At 39.9% G+C, this 25,062-nt stretch overlaps 1 protein-coding gene across 1 annotated transcript in view; it reads left to right on the top strand.

Annotated features, from left to right (window-relative positions):
- LOC108696711 (carcinoembryonic antigen-related cell adhesion molecule 1) overlaps window positions 1–21,218 on the top strand; it is an 86,951-nt gene extending 65,733 nt beyond the window's left edge. The window contains exons 11-12 of the mRNA XM_041569565.1: window positions 19,083–19,148; window positions 20,858–21,218. Of these exons, the coding sequence (XP_041425499.1) occupies window positions 19,083–19,139 (57 nt within the window). The 3' untranslated portion in view covers window positions 19,140–19,148; window positions 20,858–21,218. The remainder of the gene's footprint in view (window positions 1–19,082; window positions 19,149–20,857) is intronic.
- Window positions 21,219–25,062: the final 3,844 nt, after the last annotated feature.

Genomic DNA, 25,062 nt, shown 5'->3' with positions numbered 1-25,062 from the left:
CAGGAGCTGCATCTCCTACCATGAGAAACGTTCAGCAGCCCTGCTGTTGATCCGGAATCTGCAGTCGCATCTGCAGTGTCGATGATAGGAAATCCAAGCAGGCTGTCACTTAGCACAAGCAGTAGTAGCGTCTGTATCAATCTGTATCAATAAACTCACTGTGCAGTCACAGGAGAGAACCTCCTTTCTTCCTCTTCTAAATTTACCTGTGCAGTACTCTGGCAAGGTCCTAACTAGCCCAACTGGAAACCTTCATTCGGATTTGTCCCCAACATAACTTTATAATTATTGGTTGATAAAACATAGAAAAAGAATGAAAATTAAATCTTTGCATAATATCCAAGCATTTTCTTTATATTACACATTCTATACCACAGGATGGAATAAAATTAGCCATTAACCTTATGGAATTTGTATACATATTTTTATATATATATATATAATATAACTAAATACATTCCTTCGTTGAAAAAATCTATGACCATGTCCAATTGCCATCATAGCAATCAAATTTTATGAATTTTTCTGAATTTCCACCCAAAAAAAATCTGATTTTTTGTTTCTGTTTTTTTTTCGTGAAAATTTCGAATTATTGCACGAAACCCAGTGCAGATCAAAAAACCTTTGGGACTTCTCCCATTGACTTATATGAAACCTTGGCAGGTCTGAGATGACAGATTTTCGATTCTGACTTTTTCCATTCTCGGGGTATAATAAATTCATAAAAATTCGTGTTTTTTTTAAAACTCTGTTTTACACTAAAAAAACACGTTTTTTTGGGGGGGGTTTCTGCATTCGGAGTTTAGTAAATAACCCCCTTAGAGATGCGATTGTCCCAGTTGATACATTATACTCACAAACACAGGAAATATTTCTGCATGTCTCAAAAGCAAAGGCAGAGATCACCAGCTTCCAATGTTCCTTTTTCCTTATGGGCAATAAAGATTTATCAAGGGTCGAATTTTGAGTTTATCGGGGTTTTTAAAAACTCCCATCAACTCCCATCAACTTGAAATTTGAGTGCATAAGATTGAGCTGCAAATTCAACTCAAATTTTTTCACAGGTCCACCAAGCGACTTCATGTCCCCCATAGGCTAAAACACCAATTCAGCAGGTTTTAGATGGCGAATAATCGAATTTGAATTCTTAAAGGGACAGTACGTGATAAATTTGAAAATTCAAATTTCAATTTTTTTTTAAATTCGAATCGAATTTGGACTATTCCCTAGTCGAATTACATTAAAATAAACTCAAAATTCGAATTTTCAATTCAACCCTTGATAAATCTGCCCCTAAGGGTGTGTGTTTGGATGAAGAATGCTGCATTATACAGTATATTTTTAATTTTTTCCCCCAAAACCTACTTTGAGGGAAACAGCAAGAGGAAGCGAAGAGAACCTGAAAGAATGTTGGATTGGGGTACACAGGGAGGCACATTTATCAAAGGTCGAATTTCGAATTCATGGGAGTTTTTTTAAACTCACTTAAATTTTAATTAATTTGAAATTCGACTTGGCGATATTTGTTTAATTCGAATTGAATTCTTTTTAAATTCAATCAAACTCGATTTGAGTTTTTTCTCTGAAAAAAACTAGAATGTCAGGAAGGCTGAAAACATCTCCAAATTGATCCCTGGACCTCTCCCATTGACTTAAACAGTAATTTGGCAGGTTTTAGGTGGCGAATAGTTGAATTTGAATTCTTCAAGAGCCAGAGTATGATAAATCTCAAAAATCTAATTAAAATTTTTAAAAAAACTCAATTAGAATTTGAATAAATCCCTAGTCGAATTTGACAGTTTTGACCATAAAAAAAATTTGAATTTCGAATTTTCAATTCGACCCTTAATAAATTTGCCCCTAAGGTTGGGACTTATTGGGTTTTTACATTAGCCCACTGAATGAGATAGTGTCATATTTGCCTATAAATTACCCACTAAAATCTTTAAGTTGCAATTCAGTAAATATCAAAAGGCCAGTGTTTTTTAATTGATCAGCAACCTGTAAAAAAACACACGGATTTTAAATATCAAGGTGTTTTGCATGTGTTTAAAAATTCACAATTAAAAAAAAGGAGTTAATTATATAATTAAGGTTTCTGTCAAGTGGCATCCTTGCACAGGATAATTTTGCCATCATTTTGTCAGACAGAGGTGCTGCACTAGTGGCAAAACTTTAATTAATATCCCACAATACCCAGAAATGCTCTGATCTGTTTCTGTCTTACAGGCTGTGGTCAGTCTTGGATTGCCTTTACCTTATGTACCGGGGGGTTTGATGACCAATGGTTGGACTCAAGATAATGGGCCTCTTCTAGCCCTACAGCACACTTCTTATAGTTAGCATCTAACCCAGCTTCTCTGATGGAATCCACCACTGTCTGTACTTTCTGAATATGGTTATCTCAGCCCATGCTAAAGATGACATTATCATTCATCCCTTTAATCTTGTCAGTAAGGAGAAACTTATAGTAACTGTTAGTAAAGTTAAGTGTTCTCAGTTAGCTGGCAAAACCCTAAGGGTAGGACTACACAGGTGTTTTCGGCGATCCGGCGCGTTTTTGCACATCTTGTCGGATTGCGCAAAAAACGCCTGTGTAGTCCTACCCTAAGGGGCAGATTCATTAAAATCACACAAATCCAGAAGTGCAAGGCAGGGGAGTGCATTTATGAGGTTCATAAATAAAGGAAAATATTTTATACAGTTCTCTCTACATGATGACTCTATCCAAAGAAGTTTACCGACGTGTGCGCCTTCATTATAGAGTCTGATTTATCCACGTGACCGGAGTGGAATGTTGGGAGCCTGGATAGAGCGCTCACCTAGCCCCATTACGGATCTTGTTCGTGTACAATTCTAAGGTGTATAGATATTGATCTCTCATAATAATAGTAATATTGGACTAAATGGATTGGGGTGTCCACAAGCAAACCAATTGAAATTATATATGAAATTATATATACAAAAAATGTAATAATGTTAAAAATAATCCTTATTTTCTCTATTATTTAGGTCCACTTTCCTATCCAACTCTCAATGTGAACAATGCTTATCCTATTAATGACACTAGTGTAACCCTCCATTGTGATGCTGGTGGCCAGAATGTGGTTAATTACACTTTTTACAAAGATGGAGTAACTGCCTGCTCCCAGCCCCATGTGACCTGCAACAAAGACTTCCTGTACTTCCAGCCAATCACGATGAGTGACACCGGGAGATACACCTGTAAAATAGAGAATCCTATCAGCAGTAGCACCAGCCAGCCGCTCAGTATAATAGTCATAGGTATGGTTTTAATCTATGGTATTATGCTCTATACATTATATCACATACTGAGAGAAGTTCAACCTGTAAGAGGAATTAAAAAATCCAAACAGACACCGTTGCATGGTCTTCAAAAGAGGTCCAGAGCCATAATCGATGGGAAAAGCACAGAACTGATCGAGGCATTGAGGCATATTTATCAAAAAATAATAATGTAAATAAACATGTATTGATCAAATGGTGAACTATCATTGAAATAATTAATTATTTATTCATCAGATCAGGTCAGGTTTTTTTTTTACAGATTGAGGCAAGCTCCAGTTTAACTCTTCATACATTTCACTATGGAAATGTGGAGCAGCAATTAGAGCTTTGTAGAATACATGTTTCTAGTAGTGCAATGGGTCTATATACAGAGAAGACCTGTTTCCTGCTATTGTTCAAACCGTCTTTCAGGAAGCTGTGCTGTGTTAGAGATTGGCACAGTAAAATACAGGAGGCTAACAGATAATCTTCAAATGCTTTCTAATAAAAACCTGTTTAGAGAAGTAGGTTTAATACATGAAACCAATCGTGGGTCACCATCACCGAATGATTTTATCTTTCTACTTTTTAAAATGTTTTATTTTTTCAGATAAGCATCAAACAAATTGCCCTCAGGGGCCATGACATTAACCACAAGTACAATAAATATCAATAGGTTCATCAAGTACGTCAATTAAAAACAGAACATATTTATGCATGACATCAAGGTTTACCTTTCAATTATACCAGCAATTGGTTGAGACAAATTTGTCATAATTTTGAATTTTGTTCTCAGGTCACTATAAAGAGAATGCAGGACCTCCACATATTGGCAAAAGAAGCCCATTTACTATAAAGTGGCATAAACTCCCAGTTAAAGTGATTGAATGTCTTCTCGGCATTGAAGCTCAACAGTAACATGGGGCCCTTTCTTTTGTTTGCTATGTCCACTAAATGTATAATCCTCCTTGTATTGTCTCCTGCTTTTCTTCCCAATATAAACCCTATTTGATCCAGCTTGATTATTTTAGGGATTAGTTAATTTAATCTAAGGGACGGTATCTTTGTTAAGATTTTATAGTTACATAGTTAAATTGGGTTGAAAAAAGACAAAGTCCATCAAGTTCAACCCCTCCAAATGAAAACCCAGCATCCATACACACACCCCTCCCTACTTTGAATTAAAATTCTATATACCCATATCTATACTAACTATAGAGTTTAGTATCACAATAGCCTTTGATATTATGTCTGTCCAAGAAATCATCCAAGCCATTCTTATAGTCATTAACTGAATCAGCCATCACAACATCACCCGGCAGTGCATTCCACAACCTCACTGTCCTGACTGTGAAGAACCCCCTACGTTGCTTCAAATAAAAGTTCTTTTCTTCTAGTCTAAAGGGGTGGCCTCTGGTACGGTGATCCACTTTATGGGTAAAAAGGTCCCCTGCTATTTGTCTATAATGTCCTCTAATGTACTTGTAAAGTGTAATCATGTCCCCTCGCAAGCGCCTTTTTTCCAGAGAAAACAACCCCAACCTTGACAGTCTCCCCTCATAATTTAAGTCTTCCATCCCTCTAACCAATTTAGTTGCACTTAGTCTCTGCACTCTCTCCAGCTCATTTATATACCTCTTAAGGACTGGAGTCCAAAACTGCACTGCATACTCCAGATGAGGCCTCACCAGGGACCTATAAAGAGGCATAATTATGTTTTCATCCCTTGAGTTAATGCCCTTTTTTATGCAGGACAGAACTTTATTTGCTTTAGTAGCCACAGAATGACACTGCCCAGAATTAGACAACTTGTTATCTTCAAACACCCCTAGATCCTTCTCATTTAAGGAAACTCCCAACACACTGCCATTTAGTGTATAACTTGCTTTATATTATTTTTGCCAAAGTGCATAACCTGCATTTATCAACATTGAACCTCATTTTCCAGTTTGCTGCCCAGTTTTCCAGTTTAGACAAATCACTCTGCAAAGTGGCAGCATCCTGCATGGAACCTATAGTTCTGCACAATTTATTATCATCTGCAAAAATAGAAACAGTACTCTCAACGACCACCTCCAGGTCATTAATAAACAAGTTGAAAAGCAAGGGACCTAGTACAGAGTCCTGCGGTACTCCACTAACAACACTGGTCCAATTAGAAAATGTTCCATTTACCACCACTCTTTGTAGTCTATCTTTGAGCCAGTTCTCTATCCAGGTACAAATATTAAGTTCCAGGCCAACATTCCTTAATTTAACCAGTAACCTTTTGTGTGGCACTGTATCAAATGCTTTAGCAAAGTCTAAGTGTCAGGTATTGCTGGGAGTCGAGCCGGGGACCTTTGGGTTTCTGGCTCGATACCCTAACCATTTGGCCAGGTGAGCAGCCTGTAGGGTTGCTCACTGTGTGTAACCTGGCCTCTGCAGTCCCAGCCCAGCTGCCGCCTGATTGGCCTCTCCAGCCCCAGCTCAGCTGCTGCCTATCTTAATCTACCAATCAGGGCTGCCTCTTCCCTATTTAAGGGCAGCTCTCAGACCACTCCTTGCCAGAGCATTGCATGGTTTTCTAGTACTGCGGCATCGCCCCTAACTAGGTTTCTAGCTCTTGCCCCTTCTCCCTTGTTAGTCTGCCTTGTCTTGTCCTGCTTACCTTTCCTATCTTGTACCTTTCTAGCCTCGACCTTGTTCCAACCCTACCTTGTACTCCTCTCTTGCTATCCTGCTCCAGTCTCCCTCTCTTGCTATCCTGCTCCAGTCTCCCTCTCTTGCTATCCTGCTCCAGTCTCCCTCTCTTGCTATCCTGCTCCAGTCTCCCTCTCTTGCTATCCTGCTCCAGTCTCCCTCTCTTGCTATCCTGCTCCAGTCTCCCTCTCTTGCTATCCTGCTCCAGTCTCCCTCTCTTGCTATCCTGCTCCAGTCTCCCTCTCTTGCTATCCTGCTCCAGTCTCCCTCTCTTGCTATCCTGCTCCAGTCTCCCTCTCTTGCTATCCTGCTCCAGTCTCCCTCTCTTGCTCCAGTCCTCTCTTGCTATCTTGCTCCAGTCCTCTCTTGCTATCCGCTCCTGTCTCCCTCTGCACTCTATCCCCCAGTTTGATCTACGCCCGCACCGTCCTGTCCCATCCAAGCCGTTCCACTCCTGCCACGTCCAGTCCTTTCCTGTTGAGTTGTCGCCCTCTTCTTCCTGTCTTGTCCAGTCCTGATCGTCGTCCTATCCGTCCTATTCCAGTCTGACTCTTCGCCCTCATCTACCTGTTCCTGCTTCCCTTCAAGTTTCCCCTTGGCACATACAGCCCCTGCCTCAAGGACTCGCCCTTTCCCTTCAGACTCTACAGCGCCCCCTACCTAATCCTTGACAGAATGCTCTGGCCAAAAGAGTCTGCAAGGGCTGTTCCTGTGCCTTCTGACCGGATTCCCAAAAAGACTGAATATTCTATTTTGACCCGCAGATACTGTGATGGCTCCCCAAGTAAAATTCCTATCTTTCTAGAGGAAGTCCTGCTCCTTTCAGAGAAAAAACACTTTCTAAGTGCTCCTCCAGTCGAGCAAGTTTCGGAAATCATTTTCTTCCTGCTAGAAGGTGAAGCTCGTTACTGGGCCGAGAACTTACTGTGCAGTAAATCCCCTATAATCTACGATACTGCTCAGTTTCTGTTGGCATTCCTAGATAAATTTGCCTCAGTTCCCAGGCCGGCTATCCCTCCGCAGTCTGCTCCAGTTCCAGGGCCGGCTATCCCTCCACAGTCTGCTCCAGTTCCAGGGCCGGCTATCCCTCCGCAGTCTGCTCCAGTTCCAGGGCCGGCTATCCCTCCGCAGTCTGCTCCAGGGCCGGCTATCCCTCCGCAGTCTGCTCCAGTTCCAGGGCCGGCTATCCCTCCGCTGTCTGCTTCAGTTCCCGGGCCTGCTACCCCTCAGCTGTCTGCTTCAGTTCCCGGGCCTGCTACCCCTCAGCAACTGCTTCCCCTGCAGCCTTGGCTGCCCACAGCTCCAGAGGGGCCTTCCCAGCAGCATCGGCTGCCCACAGCTCCAGAGGGGCCTTCCCAGCAGCATCGGCTGCCCACAGCTCCAGAGGGGCCTTCCCAGCAGCATCGGCTGCCCACAGCTCCAGAGGGGCCTACCCAGCAGCATCGGCTGCCCACAGCTCCAGAGGGGCCTACCCAGCAGCATCGGCTGCCCACAGCTCCAGAGGGGCCTACCCAGCAGCATCGGCTGCCCACAGCTCCAGAGGGCCTACCCAGCAGCATCGGCTGGCCACAGCTCCAGAGGGGCCTACCCAGCAGCATCGGCTGGCCACAGCTCCAGAGGGGCCTACCCAGCAGCATCGGCTGGCCACAGCTCCAGAGGGGCCTACCCAGCAGCATCGGCTGGCCACAGCTCCAGAGGGGCCTACCCAGCAGCATCGGCTGGCCACAGCTCCAGAGGGGCCTACCCAGCAGCATCGGCTGGCCACAGCTCCAGAGGGGCCTACCCAGCAGCATCGGCTGGCCACAGCTCCAGAGGGGCCTACCCAGCAGCATCGGCTGGCCACAGCTCCAAAGGGGCCTACCCAGCAGCATCGGCTGGCCACAGCTCCAAAGGGGTCTACCCAGCAGCATCGGCTGCCTACAGTTCCAGTGGGGCCTTCCCTGCAACCGCCATTGCCTTTAGCTCCAGAGCCGGTTCCCCAGCAGCCTCCGCTGCCCATGGCTTCAGCTAGGCTTCCCCGGCGACTGGCTCCCCACTGGCTGCCTCCTGCACTTGTGCCGGCTCAACAGCAGCTGCCTCCTGTACCCATGCCTTGTCCTGTGCCCCCAGAAGTGGGGCTTCTGCCTGATCCTGTGCCCCCAGAAGTGGGGCTTCTGCCTGATCCTGTGCCCCCAGAAGTGGGGCTTCTGCCTGATCCTGTGCCCCCAGAAGTGGGGCTTCTGCCTGATCCTGTGCCCCCAGAAGTGGGGCTTCTGCCTGATCCTGTGCCCCCAGAAGTGGGGCTTCTGCCTGATCCTGTGCTCCCAGAAGTGGGGCTTCTGCCTGGTCCTGTGCCCCCAGATGGGGGGCTTCTGCCTTGTCCTGTGCCCTCAGAGGTGGGGCTTCTGCAGTGTCTTAACACAGTGACTGTACCAACCCTTAAAATAACATTCAAAACCCAGGCACTCATGTGGAGGGCACCCGCGAGGGTGGAGTTGCCTATACTGTTGCCAAGTCCCAGGGCACCCGCATGGGTGGCTCTGCCAAACACCTGGGCACCCGCCAGGGTGGCTCTACCGAGTATCAGAGCACCCGCCAGGGTGGCTCTTCCGAGTCCCAGAGCACCCACCAGGGTGGCTCTACCAAGTATCAGAGCACCCGTGAGGGTGGCTCCTCCAAGTCCCAGAGCACCCGCCAGGGTGGCTCTACCTAGTATCAGAGCACCCGTGAGGGTGGCTCCTCCAAGTCCCAGAGCACCCGCCAGGGTGGCTCTACCTAGTATCAGAGCACCCGTGAGGGTGGCTCTTCCAGGTCCCAGGGCACCCGCCAGGGTGGCTCTTCCGAGTCCCAGGGCACCCGCCAGGGTGGCTCTTCCGAGTCCCAGGGCACCCGCCAGGGTGGCTCTGCCGAGCATCAGGGCACCCGCCAGGGTGGCTCTGCCAAGTTCCAGGGTGGCTAATACAATAGCATTACCTTCTAGTTGGGCACCCATGTGGTTAGTTCTGCCCATAGCATTGCCAGTTCCCCAGGTGCACGAAAATGTTGGTCACTGTGGCGCCTGGGAGTCGCCTTGTGAGGGGGGGGATACTGTCAGGTATTGCTGGGAGTCGAGCCGGGGACCTTTGGGTTTCTGGCTCGATACCCTAACCATTTGGCCAGGTGAGCAGCCTGTAGGGTTGCTCACTGTGTGTAACCTGGCCTCTGCAGTCCCAGCCCAGCTGCCGCCTGATTGGCCTCTCCAGCCCCAGCTCAGCTGCTGCCTATCTTAATCTACCAATCAGGGCTGCCTCTTCCCTATTTAAGGGCAGCTCTCAGACCACTCCTTGCCAGAGCATTGCATGGTTTTCTAGTACTGCGGCATCGCCCCTAACTAGGTTTCTAGCTCTTGCCCCTTCTCCCTTGTTAGTCTGCCTTGTCTTGTCCTGCTTACCTTTCCTATCTTGTACCTTTCTAGCCTCGACCTTGTTCCAACCCTACCTTGTACTCCTCTCTTGCTATCCTGCTCCAGTCTCCCTCTCTTGCTATCCTGCTCCAGTCTCCCTCTCTTGCTATCCTGCTCCAGTCTCCCTCTCTTGCTATCCTGCTCCAGTCTCCCTCTCTTGCTCCAGTCCTCTCTTGCTATCTTGCTCCAGTCCTCTCTTGCTATCCGCTCCTGTCTCCCTCTGCACTCTATCCCCCAGTTTGATCTACGCCCGCACCGTCCTGTCCCATCCAAGCCGTTCCACTCCTGCCACGTCCAGTCCTTTCCTGTTGAGTCGTCGCCCTCTTCTTCCTGTCTTGTCCAGTCCTGATCGTCGTCCTATCCGTCCTATTCCAGTCTGACTCTTCGCCCTCATCTACCTGTTCCTGCTTCCCTTCAAGTTTCCCCTTGGCACATACAGCCCCTGCCTCAAGGACTCGCCCTTTCCCTTCAGACTCTACAGCGCCCCCTACCTAATCCTTGACACTAAGTAAATCACATCCACTGCCATCCCAGAATCGAGGTCTCTACTTACTTTATAGTCTGCATTAAGTAAGGAGATTGGGCGGTAATTGCTACATCTTGTCAGGTCTTTGCTGTCCTTATGTATAAGTGTGATATACAATTCTTTGAATTTAATGGGGATCATTTTTCCTTTCAAAAAGCCATTAAACGTATGTGGAGACAGTTTTTGGTTATTGGTCTTATAGTAGCTATACGGGAGGTCATCCAGTGATTCCATCTTTATATAGTGTCACATGTAACCAAACCCGTTAGACTATAAGCTCCTGTGAGCAGGGCCCTCTGATTATATTTCTTTCTGTAACTGCACTGGCTCTATATAAATAAATAATGGAGATAATTATCTTGTTCTCTGGTTGGCAGGACGATTATCGGGGGTGACACTGAGCAGTAATGCATCTTCAGGGCTGCTGTGTCCTGGGAAGGATTCAGTGAATCTAATATGTTCAGTTCTTGGCACTAATGTCACTTTCTCCTGGTACCTGGATGAAGCACCATTACCTCCAGACTCCAGATATCACTTAATGAATTCCAACTCCAGCCTCATTATCAGTCCTGTAGAGAGGACAGACAGTGGATCCTTCACCTGCATTGGCTCTAACAGTCTGAATAACGAGACCAGTAACCTCCTGACTCTCAGACTTGGATGTAAGTATTATGGGATGTTTATGACTAATGAAACATTTCATGGATTCACATCATTCTGTTGGTTCTTCAGTTGCAATGTCTGAACAACTAGTCGGCCATAGTTTAAATATTGTGGATACCCAACAGGGCAAGCATTGGCAGTAACATAACTGTAAGGCAGTACTACCACTAAAGGAAATGGGCTTTCCCCATTTTCTCCGTAACTTCTTCTCCCTTTTCATACAGTCGCCTCACAATAAAACCGCTTATGGTGGTTAGACCAATTTAGCCCTGTGCACTGAAATATGGGAACCTCTTCATTGAAAGTTTAAGGTCTCTGTCAAAACTTTAAAGGGGCAATTGCTATTAATAAAATGTTTAATCAGGAGTCATGATAATAAAACCTAATGAGAACCTAAGCTCTGACTTGGTACAGATAAATTTAGCCTCCCTTCAAACATATTAACAGTGACAAGTCTCATGCAGATCTTTTGTTTGTCTGCGAATTTAGTCTTCTAAGTTTGTGAAAGAAACTGCCACACAAGATCATGAACAACACACCCAATTTCCCCCATAAAATGTGATGTATACTAAGTAATCAGGATGATATACTTACCTTTAAATTCAGTTCAGATGGATATTGTGCGTTTCATGGAAAGTTGATTTACAATCATCGATTCAGCATATGGGTTCTATAGTTTTTGAATTTAGTCAGGGATATTATACAATTGTACACAAAAGGGAGGTTGTGGGAGCACTCCAAGACTACGTAAAATAAACAAGTACAAATGAAAGTTCAACTGATCTGGCCAAATTAGCTACAAGCAAACAAATGAGAGGGGATTGATCAACGCACATTCCCTGCTCCCTGTTTCATAAGTAATTTAGTATCAATGTAAGTAAATGTATTTTCAAAAACAAGGGATTTTAGTTACAAAGTTGTGATCATATAATGAGTAAGCCACCATACCACATCAAGATACACCCCATTGTAAAATTGCACAGCTTTTTCTGCTGGAATGTCAGTCTTTAACTGTGCCCAATAGAGTTTATACCAGTATGTTTTTGTCTTTCTTGTGTAATGTTTGCTCATACTTAATTATGATTAATTATGATTATAAAAATTACTCTTAATAATAAATGCTGTGTTGTCACAAAGATAACAGTGTACCTTGTACTTTTCTGTTAGTTGTAAACTAAATATATGTAACATGATAAGGGAGGTAACAACATGTTGTAGGTAATGTAGCCCTTTGTTTATAATCTTACAGGATCATTAATATAATAAACATTCATTAAAAGTGTACTGGTTACAATATGCAGTCAATTCTTTATCAAGAAACATTCCATCCTGTGCACATCAATTTGTCTCCTCCTGATAAAGGGTCTCACATCAGCACCATCACACCAGAAAGACCATTAATGTACCAGTCAGCTATTTTCTTGGTTCTAGGCTTCTGGTTGGTTACAGCAGAGTATGTAGGGGACACCGCCAGCCTGAGCACTTTAGCATTTTGCATGTGTGTGGTCAATGGCCAAGGAACATGCAATTATGTGAGGCCTTGCGTGAGGCATGAATTCTTAACTCCATTCATAAATGTGCCCTGCTGTATTTCAGCTCAAAATCTTTACCTGATAGCCCTTTCTTATAGGTACTCCTGATGGAAATGTCCAGTGTAATGCAGTCAGATTGGGTCAGATGGTGACACTGAGCTGTTCTTGGCCTGGAGGCAACCCTGCTGCAAATGTTACCATGATATTTCAGAATACCAGATACACAGAACAGGATACGGTGACTATGGATGTACCCCTTAATGACATCTCCTCTGGAGCTGAACTTGCCTGTCTGGGAACACAAGAGGGACACTTTTCATTCAGCACAATGATATTAGGTGAGAGCTGAGAAATATCAGTTCATTTAAAACATTACCTGCATCATCAGACTGGCCTGCCAGGATACCGGGTAAGGTCCTGGTGGTCTACATTGCTTTTGTGCCCTTATGTCCTCCTATGATTCTCTGGACAACCATTTGCCTTTTGATATCAAGCTCCAGGTACATTGCTTCTCTACTTCCTGTTTCCTTTATTCTATTCTATTCCTTTAGTCTATTCTATAATGTCCTGCAATGATTTGGTTAATGTAAAGAGCATGTTAAAAGTGCCCCCATCCAATCATGTCAGTAGCACAAGTCTTTTGGTATCAAGCTCCAGGCATGCTGCTTCTCTACTTCCTTTCCTTTGTTTTATGTATATTCTATACATCCTACATTGATTAGTTAATGTAAAGAGAACTTTAATGTTAAAAGAACTTTAAAACCATCCAATAGTGGCACAGCCAAGCCTGGTTCATTGTGATGTGCACCTCCTACATTCATGTGCTGATGTATGGAGTTTTCTTTAATTGTTCTTTATACAGGTGGAGAGCAGACCGAAGGGAAGTTTGGGTAATAGAACAGAGAAGAGATGAAAAAGACAAGAAGCACAATAGTAGAGGGGAGAATGAGTAAAAGGGAAAAAATACAAATATAAGCACAGAACACTAAACAGTGAAATCAACAGGGAAAAATATAGGTGGAACAGAGAAACTGGAAGGGTGAGAGAAGCAGAAAACAAAGGAGTGGGAATCCTAAAATTGCACAAAAACAAAGGGAATTCAGAATGGAAGAGAAGAGAAATGGAGAGACTATAAAAGAAGTGAAGGAAGGTCGGAGGTGGGAGAAGAGTAGAGGAGAAATGGAAGAAGGGTAAAAGTGGCTGTCTTCTCTTGTGTGTATGTTGTGTGTGTGTATGTTGTGTGTGTGTATGTTATGTGTGTGTGTGTGTGTGTGTTTGTGTGTGTAAATATATATATAATTAAAATTGGAAGTAGCACACATTACTATACATAGAAAAGCTCTGTACTCCATCTCTGCACAAGACATAACGTATATGTTGTTTTATTTATTTAGGAAATGCAATGGGGGCAACCAGTAACTCTGTCTCCTTAGTGAAGAAAGGAGAAAATGTCACCATGTCTGTCAACTTAAACTGGAACAGAAATGTTTCTCCCAGAATTCAAATCCTTCCTGCAACATTCTCCTGGTTCCATCGTAGTTCTGAACGCCCTCTTTCAGTCAGTGGAGGAAAGATCTCAGTCATTTCCAGTGATTATAAATCAGAGCTGGTGATATCTTCAGTGACTTCCAGTGACAATGGAATTTATGAATGTATTGCTGAAAATTTTATAGGAAAATCAACTTTCCTCTTTGAACTCAGTGTGACTGCAGGTATAACATTGAATATTAGCACATACAGTATCTTCTTTGAGATATTTTCATTGCTGCATTAACGTCTGCACTTGATTAATATGACTTATATTTGTAGTTAAACTTCATGGCCATTGAGTATTTAAGATTTTCATTCCCAGAAAAGAAAATCTGTTTGGTACATCCTAACCACCGGATATGTCACATGGGCCCTGCAGCATGAAGGGCAATCACTTTTTTATTTTTAGCCAATATTAGTTGTCTACAATACAATAAGTTTACATTAGCAGAAAAATAAGGAACACATTAAGGCACATTTATTAAGGGTCTAATTGAAAATTCAAATTAGAATTTTTAATTTTTTTTTCAAAAATTCGAATTTGATTTTCAAGATTTATCATACTCTGTCACTTAAAGAATTCAAATTCGACTATTCGCCACCTACAACCTGCCGAATTACTGTTTAAGTCAATGGGAGAGGTGCAGGGATCATTTTTGGCCTTCCTGCCATTTGAGGGTTTTTTTTGGAGAGAAAACTTGAATCTAGTTTGATTGAAATCTAATCAAATTCGATTTGAGATTTTGGATCGTTTAAAAATTATATTTTCAAAATAAATTTTGACCAGTAGAATTTCGAATTTATGGGAGTTTATGGGAATTTTAAAAAACTCACATGAATTCTAAATTCGACCCTTGTTAAATGTGCCTCCCCTCATTTTAGTGGCTTGCAAACATTCTGTGTGGACCTTTCTAAATGAACAGAGGGTTATTATGCTGCTGAAACAGGAACGGCCTTTTCGCAAGCAGGAAGTACAAAATTATCAAGAATATTGTTTGACACCTGTGTTGGCAATAATAAGGGGGTTATTTATTAAAGTCTGAATAGTAAAATCTTAAAAAATGTTGAGTTTTTTTCACTATAAAACTATATAGTTTATATATATTATATTTATATATACTATAAATTTTTTAAAATGTATTAAACCACGGGGCTGCTAAAAGCCCAAATCTGAAAATACTCCAATTTAAAAAAAATTGGGTTTTTGTGCGATATCACGAAAAATTCAAGTTTTTCTGGTGTCAAACTCTAAAAATATGAGTTTTTTTTAAATTTTTCCACAAGTTTTTTCCAATCCGAATTTTTCAAGTTCTAAAAATGATAAGTAAGATAAAATTGTGGATGGGAGTTTGGTTGGGCTTTTTTTCAATTAATAAAGTGAGAAAATTCAGATTTTAGTATTTAGCCCTATATGTGTGGATCAAATTTAGTTCCAATAATTAGAAGTATCTCTATGTAGATTGGCCATAAAATGTACATCCCTTTCACTTAATTCTGATAGACATGTACTCCACACATTAACTATAGCCTAAGATATGAAAGAAACACTCTCTAACATAATAAATCCTACAAAACGAAATATGCAGGAATTATGGGAGGCACAGAATAAAGCAGAACTAGAAAAAGAAAAGACATCCCTTTTTCAAAACCTTGTGGAGTGTGCTATGTATCTCCTGTCACAGAGATTAAAAATAAAGAATTATCAAATACCAGAATTCTGTGTTTTCTATCAAACTACAACGATGCATACATTTTTGCATTTTTACCCTTGTTATACAGTACATATACTGTTTATACTGCCTTCACAAACAAATCCTTAAGATATAAAAATATGCTGGTGTGAATTCTCCCTAACAGAACTATTACTTCAAATTTGCATGTTTTCTCATTTCTTGTGCTTCAATGCTGCCTGTTGCTTTTGAACACCTGATTCCATGTTCTGCCCTCACATTTCAGGTTCCAACCAACTGTCTCCTGGTGCAATAGCCGGCATTGTGATCGGTGTCCTGTTTATTGTAGCACTGATACCTCTCACCATCTTCTTCATTCTCCGCAAGAAGAACAACAAAAGTGAGTGCTTAGTGATGGCATCTGCCCAACATTATCTCCTCACGACATAACCGTACATCTAAAATGCACTAGTATTTGTCTGATATTGTTGAGCATAATTAAGATCTAAATAGACAGAATCACACATTTGTCTTATTAATGATGGAAACAACATGTATTATGGGTTGGAATAGTCCTGCTACACATACTAGAAATTATGCTAACGGAGCAGCTATCATCAAATTTTGCAAGGACTGGTTCCACTTAACTGCATTAGCAGTCATGAGCAAACCCTCATCATTACTTCATTTATTCTGAATCAAACTTTTTCTTCTTTACAGAGACTCCAACTCCCACAAATCCTGTATATGAGAATACAGGCTCTCAAGCACCAAACACTTATGACCGGGTCATTGTAGGATCAAAGGTACAATCTGTTCTCTTTTGCTTCTCCAAAAAAACAGAAAAGGTCAAATCTGTTTGTGCATTTCTCAGCCAATCAGGTTATATAAAATCAGTGGCTATTCAAGAATCCTGTTAACTGCTAAACGATGTCTTGGCAACAGTAAATTGTGTTAATAGTGTTGGAAGTGCTAGAATAACAAAAATTACCGAGTAAAGTTAATAGGCTATATTTGAGGGTGTCACTACTTCAATTACCATTATCTGTGACTTAAATTGAGCTTAATCACAATGGTACATACATAATTAGTCTGCAGCTGATGTATCTCTCCTTGAAACCTTTTCAACATACATATATCAAGCTTAAAAAATCAATATTTTGCAGACATTGTACAACTTTTTGGTGGACTTTTTAGTTCAATATTAACAGCAGTTATTATTTACAGTATTTTTATATGTCTGCACTATTATTATAGTGTTGGAAGTGATAACTAGAAAATCATGAGGGGGAATGCAAATTCAAATATGTTAAAATTGACGTTTTTCAAATGTATGATTATTAAGGTTTACCGGTATCTAATGGAAAAAGCTCTATATTCAGACTATTCCGAGTTTTTTGAAAGGTTCAGATTGTAAAAACGAATGGAACAATGTGAATTTTAAATGAACTTGGAGATGTGCTATCAGTTCACTTGATTGTGACCAAAACTGTTTCAAGTTCAATCTATTAATGTTGCACTATAAATAAACCTGATTGTGCTCAGGAATATCAGATAAATCAGTTTCTTATTGTATAACTTTTCCACAGTGGAAAACATGGCCATCGTCATAAGATTAATTGGATTATATTGTTTCTCTGACAGGAGAACATGGCAGAAAGTAAGCCTCAGGAATCTGGCTATCAGGTACATTTAATGGCAATAATGTCATAATACATAATCTTTTATGCATAACCAGGATTATAATATGGAGTTTTGCGACATTTTGGAGCCATCAATGTTACATTTATAAGTGCACTAAAGAAGGAAGTTCAAGAAGTGGAAATTACCAGAGATAGTTTGACAAGGAGTGGCACATTCAAGGCGTACAATGAACATAAATATTTGTTAAACTGAAGGGATGGTTTACCTTGGACTTAACTTTTATTATGATGTAGAGATTGATATTCTAAGACAATCTGCAATTGGTTTTCATTTTTATTATTTTTGGTTTTATTTTATTATTTGTTTAGCTTTTTAATTCAGCAGAGTGATTTGCAATTTCAGTAATTTGGATGGTAGGATCAAGTGATACCTTTATTGGCTAACAGATATTATTATTCAGCTTGAAAAAGGAACTAAAATGTTCTGAAAGCTTGCTATGATTATCATAATTGCTAGGTTTCAATTTACCCTAGCAACAATACATCGATTTGAAAAAGAGACTGGAATATGAATAGGAGAGGGTTTGAATAGAAAGACGAGTAATGAAAAGTAGCAATAACAATACATTTATAGCCTTAAACAGCATTTGTTTTTAGATGAGGTCAGTGACCCCCATTTGAAAGTTGGACAGAGTCAGAAGAAGAAGACAACTCATTAAAAAATAAATGATAAAAAAAATAATGAAGACCAATTGAAAAGTTGCTTCGAAATGGCCATTCAGTAACATACCTAAAGTAAACTGAAAAGTGAACCACCTCCTTTAATGAGTAAATAGAAAGTGGTCATGTACAGAATGAATAAACAGTTTAAATTAGAAGGAAAGGCTAAAACTAAGTAAGCTTTATCAGAAAGGCCCACCTAAATATTTCAGTAAACCCTCAAAGTAATGCTGCTCGGAGTCAAAAGAAACACTGCATTTCTTTCCTTCTATTGTGTACACATGGGCTTCTGTATCTGACTTCCTGCCTTCAGCCCCGGGCGTGAGCATACTCAGTTTGCTCATCTCCCCCCCCTTTCTCTACTGAGCTATGAGTGAGTAGGAAGAAACTCAGGCAGGAAGTGATGTCACACCAAGCTAATACTGCAGCTGCAATCCTAAACAAACAGAGAGCTTCTAGAGCTCTTTTACTCAGGTATGGTAAAACATTCTACAGAATAAATATAACATTCTAGCTTGCACTATTGCATCTAATCTATTGGCAATAAAATGCCTCCCTAGGTTTCCTTCTCCTTTAAAAATATAATCCCTTTTCTTTTAGATTGTAAGCTCTTGTGTGCAGGGCCCTACCTCTACCATCACTTAACAATATGCAGTTGCAGCACTGTATGTCTGCTCCAGTGAGATGTTATTGTTTGTATGTGTAAAGTGTTATACCTTATGTTTGTATCCTCTCACTCTGTAAAACACTGCCGGAGATGAGCTACTGTATATATAATAATAACACCTTAGAGTTCCATGACCTGTATAAAAGCCTAATGTTTAAATACAGTCATGGAACTTCTGGAGACTTTCTAGAGCTACCCCTTATTTTAGCCGTTGTTTTATTGATAAGGTATGGGATCCGTTATCCGGATATCCATTATCCAGAAATGCTGTCTCCCATAGACTTAAGGTATGAAGATCCAAATTATGGAAAGATCCGTTATCCAGTAAACCCCAGGTCCCGAGCATTCTGGATAACAGTCCTATACTGTATACGTATTATATTTACTACATCATACTGTAGTATACACATCACCATTAGAGCAAACAAGGAGGAGGAGGTTTGAACTCTGGTTTCCTTCCACATTACAAATAAATACAGGCAGGATAATTGGTTCCTGATAAAAATGACCTTAGTTTGGGTGAATATGATAGAGACCTTAGATTACAGTATAAGCTCCACTGGGGCAGGGGCTGATGTGAATAATGTACAATTTCTGAAAGGTGCTGCAGAAATGTATCGGCGCTATGTTGTGTTACTTGTAAATCTTCTACAAAACTTTTTTAAGACCTTATTAAATATTCCCATAAAGCAAAGTACATTTGAATGTATAATATTTATTTCTATTTCTCACATAAACAGGAACTTCAATTCCCACATACTAATGTGTATAATCATTTGCGGAACACTCCCAGATAATAATACCAGGTAATTATTTTTGCATAGGATCTTTCACTTATAAAACATAGAAATCATTTTTCCATGCAAGTCTCATTAAAGTGGTTGTACACCCTTAAATAAATGTTTAGTATAATATAGTGATAATCTGAGGCAATTTACAGTTGGTTTTCATTTTTTTTATTTGTTTTTTGAGTTATTTAGCTTTTTATTCAGAATAATATTATTATATAATTAAAAAATTAGAAAAATTAAAAAATGAAGGCCAATTGAAAAGTTGCATAAAATTAGCCATTCTATAGAATACTAAATGATAACTTAAAGGCGAACTCTGGCTTCCAAACCAAAATTTGATAAAGAGGCCCGCATAACACAGAAACCCCTAATATACCCAACACAGTTACCTGTTTCTTCAAAGGTATAAATAAATGCCATTTTCTATGCTGACATCGACCTGTTTAACAGTTCTTCTCTTTCTGCATCATTTGAAATCCTGGCAGGGAAGGAGGGACTTAAATACTGATGTTACAAATTGTAACAACTTCTCCACAGCTTACAGACAGCATGCAGGAACTACATAACCCACAATGCATTGCACTCTAATGTTCTGTTTCTTATTAAAATCACGTGTGCATGGAATTGTGGGGTTTGGAGGATGCAGGCTAAAGACAGATGTCTGTTGGTACAAAGTAACAGTAGTCAGCCAGCTCAGCAAAGTAGTCAGAGAGATCAGCAGAAGAGCAGGGGGCTAGGCTTAGGGAACTGTCCCCAAACCATGAAAATCATGAAAAGTCTGCATATTTTGTAATAGATGTATATTGCAAAGTTGCTTGAAATTATGTTTACATTTTAAAAAGCTTAAGTTATGTTTGTGCGTAGTTCCCCTTTAATGGTGAACCTCCCATATAAAGGCATTTTGTCACAGGACATCACTTAATAGTGCTGCTCCAGCAGAACTCTACAACTCTGCAAAATAGATTTTTTTATATTTAATTTAGAAATTTTCCATGGGACTAGACATGTTAGTTTCCCAGGTGCCCTCTGCCATGTGATTTACCCTTTACTGCTGCACTGCAAGTTGCAGTGATATCACCTCCTTGCTTTCCCCTCAGCAGTCTATCAACAGAAAAATGGGAATGTAAGAATATATCAGCTTCCTGACACATGCATTGCTACAAATGCTTCGATGTCCCACCTAATGGTAGATATAAGAATAGCACTCAGTTGTAAAAATTCAAGTCCCGCCACGACTCCTCCAGTTACATTGAGCAGGAGAAACAATAGCTTATATGAAACAGTTACATTGTAAAGTGCTGTCTCTTTCTGAAAGCCCAGGATCAGACATTGTGACCTCAGATGGCTGCCTACATACCAATATTACAGCTATAACAAATACATTTGTTGGTTCAGGAATGCAGAGTGAATAATTCGTAATGTAAACAGTGTAATTTAGTAAGAAAAACTATACCATAAAAATAATGACAAAATCCCTTTAAGAGAGTTGCTAAGCAGGATGATAGATATATATATATATATATATATATATATATATATATATATATATGTCCCATGAACTTTAGTACAATTAAATATTGATTTCTGAAGATTAAACATAGTGACCCCTATGCTTGATCTGCACCTTTCAGTATTTTTTGAATATATGTCTTAATTGCAAGAAACTGATTATTCTCTTTACTATTCTTTTTACTCATATATATCTGTGATATTTTGTCTTTTAGATTAGTCTCAATGCTGATAATTCAACCAGAACACAAGGAGACAAAACGAAAGTCAGAAAAAGTTATTCATCTCCCCAGACAGTATTTAAAGAAGTTTAGCGTGGAGACATCAGTGGCATTTTTACCTATTCTGCTTTGTTTTATGTTATAGTTTGAATGTGTGACATTATAAATTCTCTATCGCTTTTATTCTGTAAAGTGCTGCAGGAGACAATGATGGAATGTACATAATAATAAAATGAAGGGACTTACAAGCATTGTACATAGACACAAACATAGAGGGGAATGAAACTATGATTTATGTACATGTTGCTGTGATAATTAATGTGAATCATCCATAAATATTTGATGTATTCCTTAATTGTGTTCAGAGGGACTTTTATTTGCCAAACATACTTCTGTACTTTCTTTTCAGTCTGAAATTTAGCCACACGCCCTAAGCCAGACACCAACTTATATAACTGTTTTCCAGAAAAGAAATATGAGGCACTCGTGGGCAGAATCAGTGGCAAAGATCTTCATTGCCATAGCTTACATCATTCCTAGGTTGGTGCATTATACCCTGTGTATGACATACTCATTTCTTCCTTAGCCATCTGTTAGGTTTTACTTCTACTTTAACTGCTAAATGTATTTCTAATAGTCATGTTACAGAAAGGTCTTTATGCTGGAAGAAAACATATTATGGCATTGAAAACTGAATATAAAAGAAATTGATCATACCCAACAAGACACATTGAGCAAATACTGTGAAATATATGAGATAGCATTTAAAATGTACCTTTGAAAAGATCTTTTGTAATACTACATATGATCAAGTGGATATGGTGGGTTAGTTAGACACAGACCTGTTGGAATGTGATTGGCAAGGTAACTATAAACAAGAGAAAAATCAAACCCACTAAAAGCAGGATTAATAAACTGCAAGAGTTTTTATTAGCAGTGTAGGCACTCATTGCACTAATTACTTTTAGTTTATTTATTCTGCTTGGAGCTGGTTGATCTTTCACTTGTTTTTGGTTACTATGCTCAAGATGTAACATAGACACTTAGGGGCAGATTTATCAAGGGTTGATTTTCGAAGTAGAAAAAGATTCAAAATTCAACCATCGAATTGGAATAATTCAAAGTGTTTTTTACATCGAATTTGGCCATTTGAGGTTGAAGTAAAATCGTTCATCCATCGATTTTTCTTCGACTTCAAAAAACTTAGAAAAATGGTCTAGAAGGTCCCCATAGGCTAACATAGCACTACGGCAGGTTTAATTTGGCGAAATATTGAAGTTGAAGTTTTTTTAAACTGACAGTACTTCGATTATCGAATGGTCGAATATTCGAACGATTTTACTTTGAATCGAATTCGAAGTGATAGTATCCTATTCGATGGTTGAAGTATCCAAAAAATTACTTCAAATTTCGAATTTTTATACTTCGAAAATTACCTCGAATTCTGCCCCATAATCTGCAGCCATACTGGTTTTATTGGAATAACGCTTAAATCACAAACCTTTTTCTTATCAGAATGAGATGGGCACCTTGTAGTTGAAACCACTGGTTAGTAGAACATATAGTAGCTGCATTCTTTCACTTCAATGGTTAAATGGGTCTGCAGCCCAGCAACATCACAGATATACTTCTTAAAATATTATGGCCCAATAAAACTTCACCCCGGCTATCCAGATCCAGAGATGCTACATTAAAGTGTACAATAAACGTCTAATGAGAATCCCACCTAATCTGTGTAAATCTGGGCAAATGTCCTATACAGGTATTTAAAGTGGAAAATAAGATTTCTTGTAAAAGAAAGAGGTTTAAATTATTTTTGCAGCTGATATGAAATGCAAAGTAATTAGTACAAGGCCAGCAGGAAGTTAGGGCAGAAATTCTAACAATCTCTAATGCATTCCAGTGAGATATGTCATTGAATGATAAATACATGTCAGTGTAATTGTTCAGTGTAACAGTTCAGTGGAATTAAACAAAAGCAAACATTTCAGCCCTACTATACTGAATTATTTTATTTACAGTGACATACAAGCCCTATAATAATCATACTGATAGTGGCTGCTTCTCGTTATATTAAACTACAAAGGTTGGTTCCTTGTGTAAATCTTTTTGGTACCGAATGCCTTTTGTTTTTTAGGACAATGACACACAAATAAAAGTCAGATTTTGCTACAGTGGCAAAAAAAATGCCTTGCAGACATCTTTTCAGTGAGCTTTGTCACCTGTGGTAGTAAATACATAACATGGGTGACAAATCTCTGTGTGTCATTGACCTTAATGTGCAGCTATTATGCCAGGAAAGACTTTTTGCACTTTACTCACAATAGCTCACAATTTTACTGTGTAGAGTATAAATAATGGTTGACCTAACAATGAAATAGAGCTACAGCTCCCAAGAGTCTTCAAGATACTGTAAGCCCTACAGGGTAGGATCCTCTAGCCTTTTGTTTTCTTGACACTGAGCACTTAATCTGTATTGTAATTATATTTTTTATATTTATGTGAATTGTATTTCTAATAATGCACTGATTATTACTTTTTATTCCAATGGCCCCATGTTTGTTACTACTTATTTATTGTTTTGCTGTACATTGCTTTGCCCTCGAGGAGCACTTTACAAATAAAAATATACATACATACAAGATACAGTATTTAGAGTACAGGTGTAGGATCCCTCATCCGGAAACTCACTATCAAGAAATCTTTCAATTACTGGAAGGCTGTCTCCCATAGATTCTATAATAACCAAATAAATCAAATGTTTAAAAATGATTTCCTTTTTCTCTGTAATAATAAAACAGTACCTTGTAATTGATAGTTACTAAGCTGCATGAATCCATATTGGTGTAAAACAATCCTATTGCATTTATTTAAAGTTTAAATGATTTATAGCAGACTTAAAGGAGAAAGAATTTGTAAAACATTGGAGGTTGCCAAATGTTAGGCACCACCCACAGATTAATATCCTGAGCGGTGCAACTGTTAGCAGAAAACTGCACCAGTTGGGGTTCTTCTAAGATAGCATCATCGAGGAGTTCAGGCCCAGACTGGCAATTTTTGGATTCCGGCAAATACCAGAGGGGCTGCTGTAAGATTCTATAGACACTCACTATTTATTGGGCCTGTGGGGTTGTTTGGAACACTGTGTAATTGGGTCTATTTTGAATCCAAGTCCAGACCTGGAGCTTCTTTTTGTTCAATGCCCAGGGCAGACACATGCGCAGTAGAGTGAAAACAATGGCTTCTTTGTTACAGTTGAGCTTTTTACTGTACTGAGCATGTGCACCTGCACAAAGAAGGAAGAAGCAGAAAGAGGATTGCTCAGGGGTGCTCACATTGAAGTACCACCAGTCAGTGCAGTTTTCTGCTAACTGGAACAGTTCAGGGTATCAGGTAAGTGAATTCAATCATTTGCTGCCCCCTCCAGTGATGTACACTTTCATTCTCCTTTAAGGTATCGTGATCAAAATTACATTAATATATCTTCTCTGGAATACCAAAGGTATCAAGCATTTTGGATAAGAGATTTGATACCTGTATTATAAAACTGCAGCCCATCAATTAAATCAACAGAATTCTACCAAACTACCCTAGTTTGAATGTAACATAGTAAGTTAGGTTGAAAAAAGACACACGTCCATCAAGTTCAACCTTGAGTCTGTATATAACCTGACTGCTAGTTGATCCAGAGGAAGGCAAAAAAACCCATTTGAAGCCTCTCCAATTTGCCTCAGAGGGGGGAAAATTCCTTCTTGACTCCAAGATGGCAATCGGACCAGTCCCTGGATCAATTTGTACTATGAGCTATATTCCATAACACTGTATTCCCTCACTTGCTAAAAAGCCATCCAACCCCTTCTTAAAGCTATCTAATGTATCAGCCTGTACAACTGATTCAGGGAGAGAATTCCACATCTTCACAGCTCTCACTGTAAAAAACCCCTTCCGAATATTTAGGTGGAACCTCCTTCTAATCAGAATGGGTGACCTTGTGTCAGCTTGAAGGACCTATTGGTAAATAAAGCATTAGAGAGATTATTATACGATCCCCTTATATATTTATACATAGTTATCATACTACCCCATAAGCACCACTTCTCTAGAATGAGTGTGGGTGTGGGGTAGTAAATGTAAAATAAAACTATCATACATTAGTTTTTTTAAATAAAATTAGATCATGTATATTTAGTTCAAATATA

The sequence above is a fragment of the Xenopus laevis genome, chromosome 7L (assembly GCF_017654675.1).
Source record: "Xenopus laevis strain J_2021 chromosome 7L, Xenopus_laevis_v10.1, whole genome shotgun sequence".
In the NCBI taxonomy this organism is placed as follows: domain Eukaryota; kingdom Metazoa; phylum Chordata; class Amphibia; order Anura; family Pipidae; genus Xenopus; species Xenopus laevis.
Note: the sequence above shows the minus strand (reverse complement) of the source record. Positions and strands in the feature narration are given on the sequence as shown.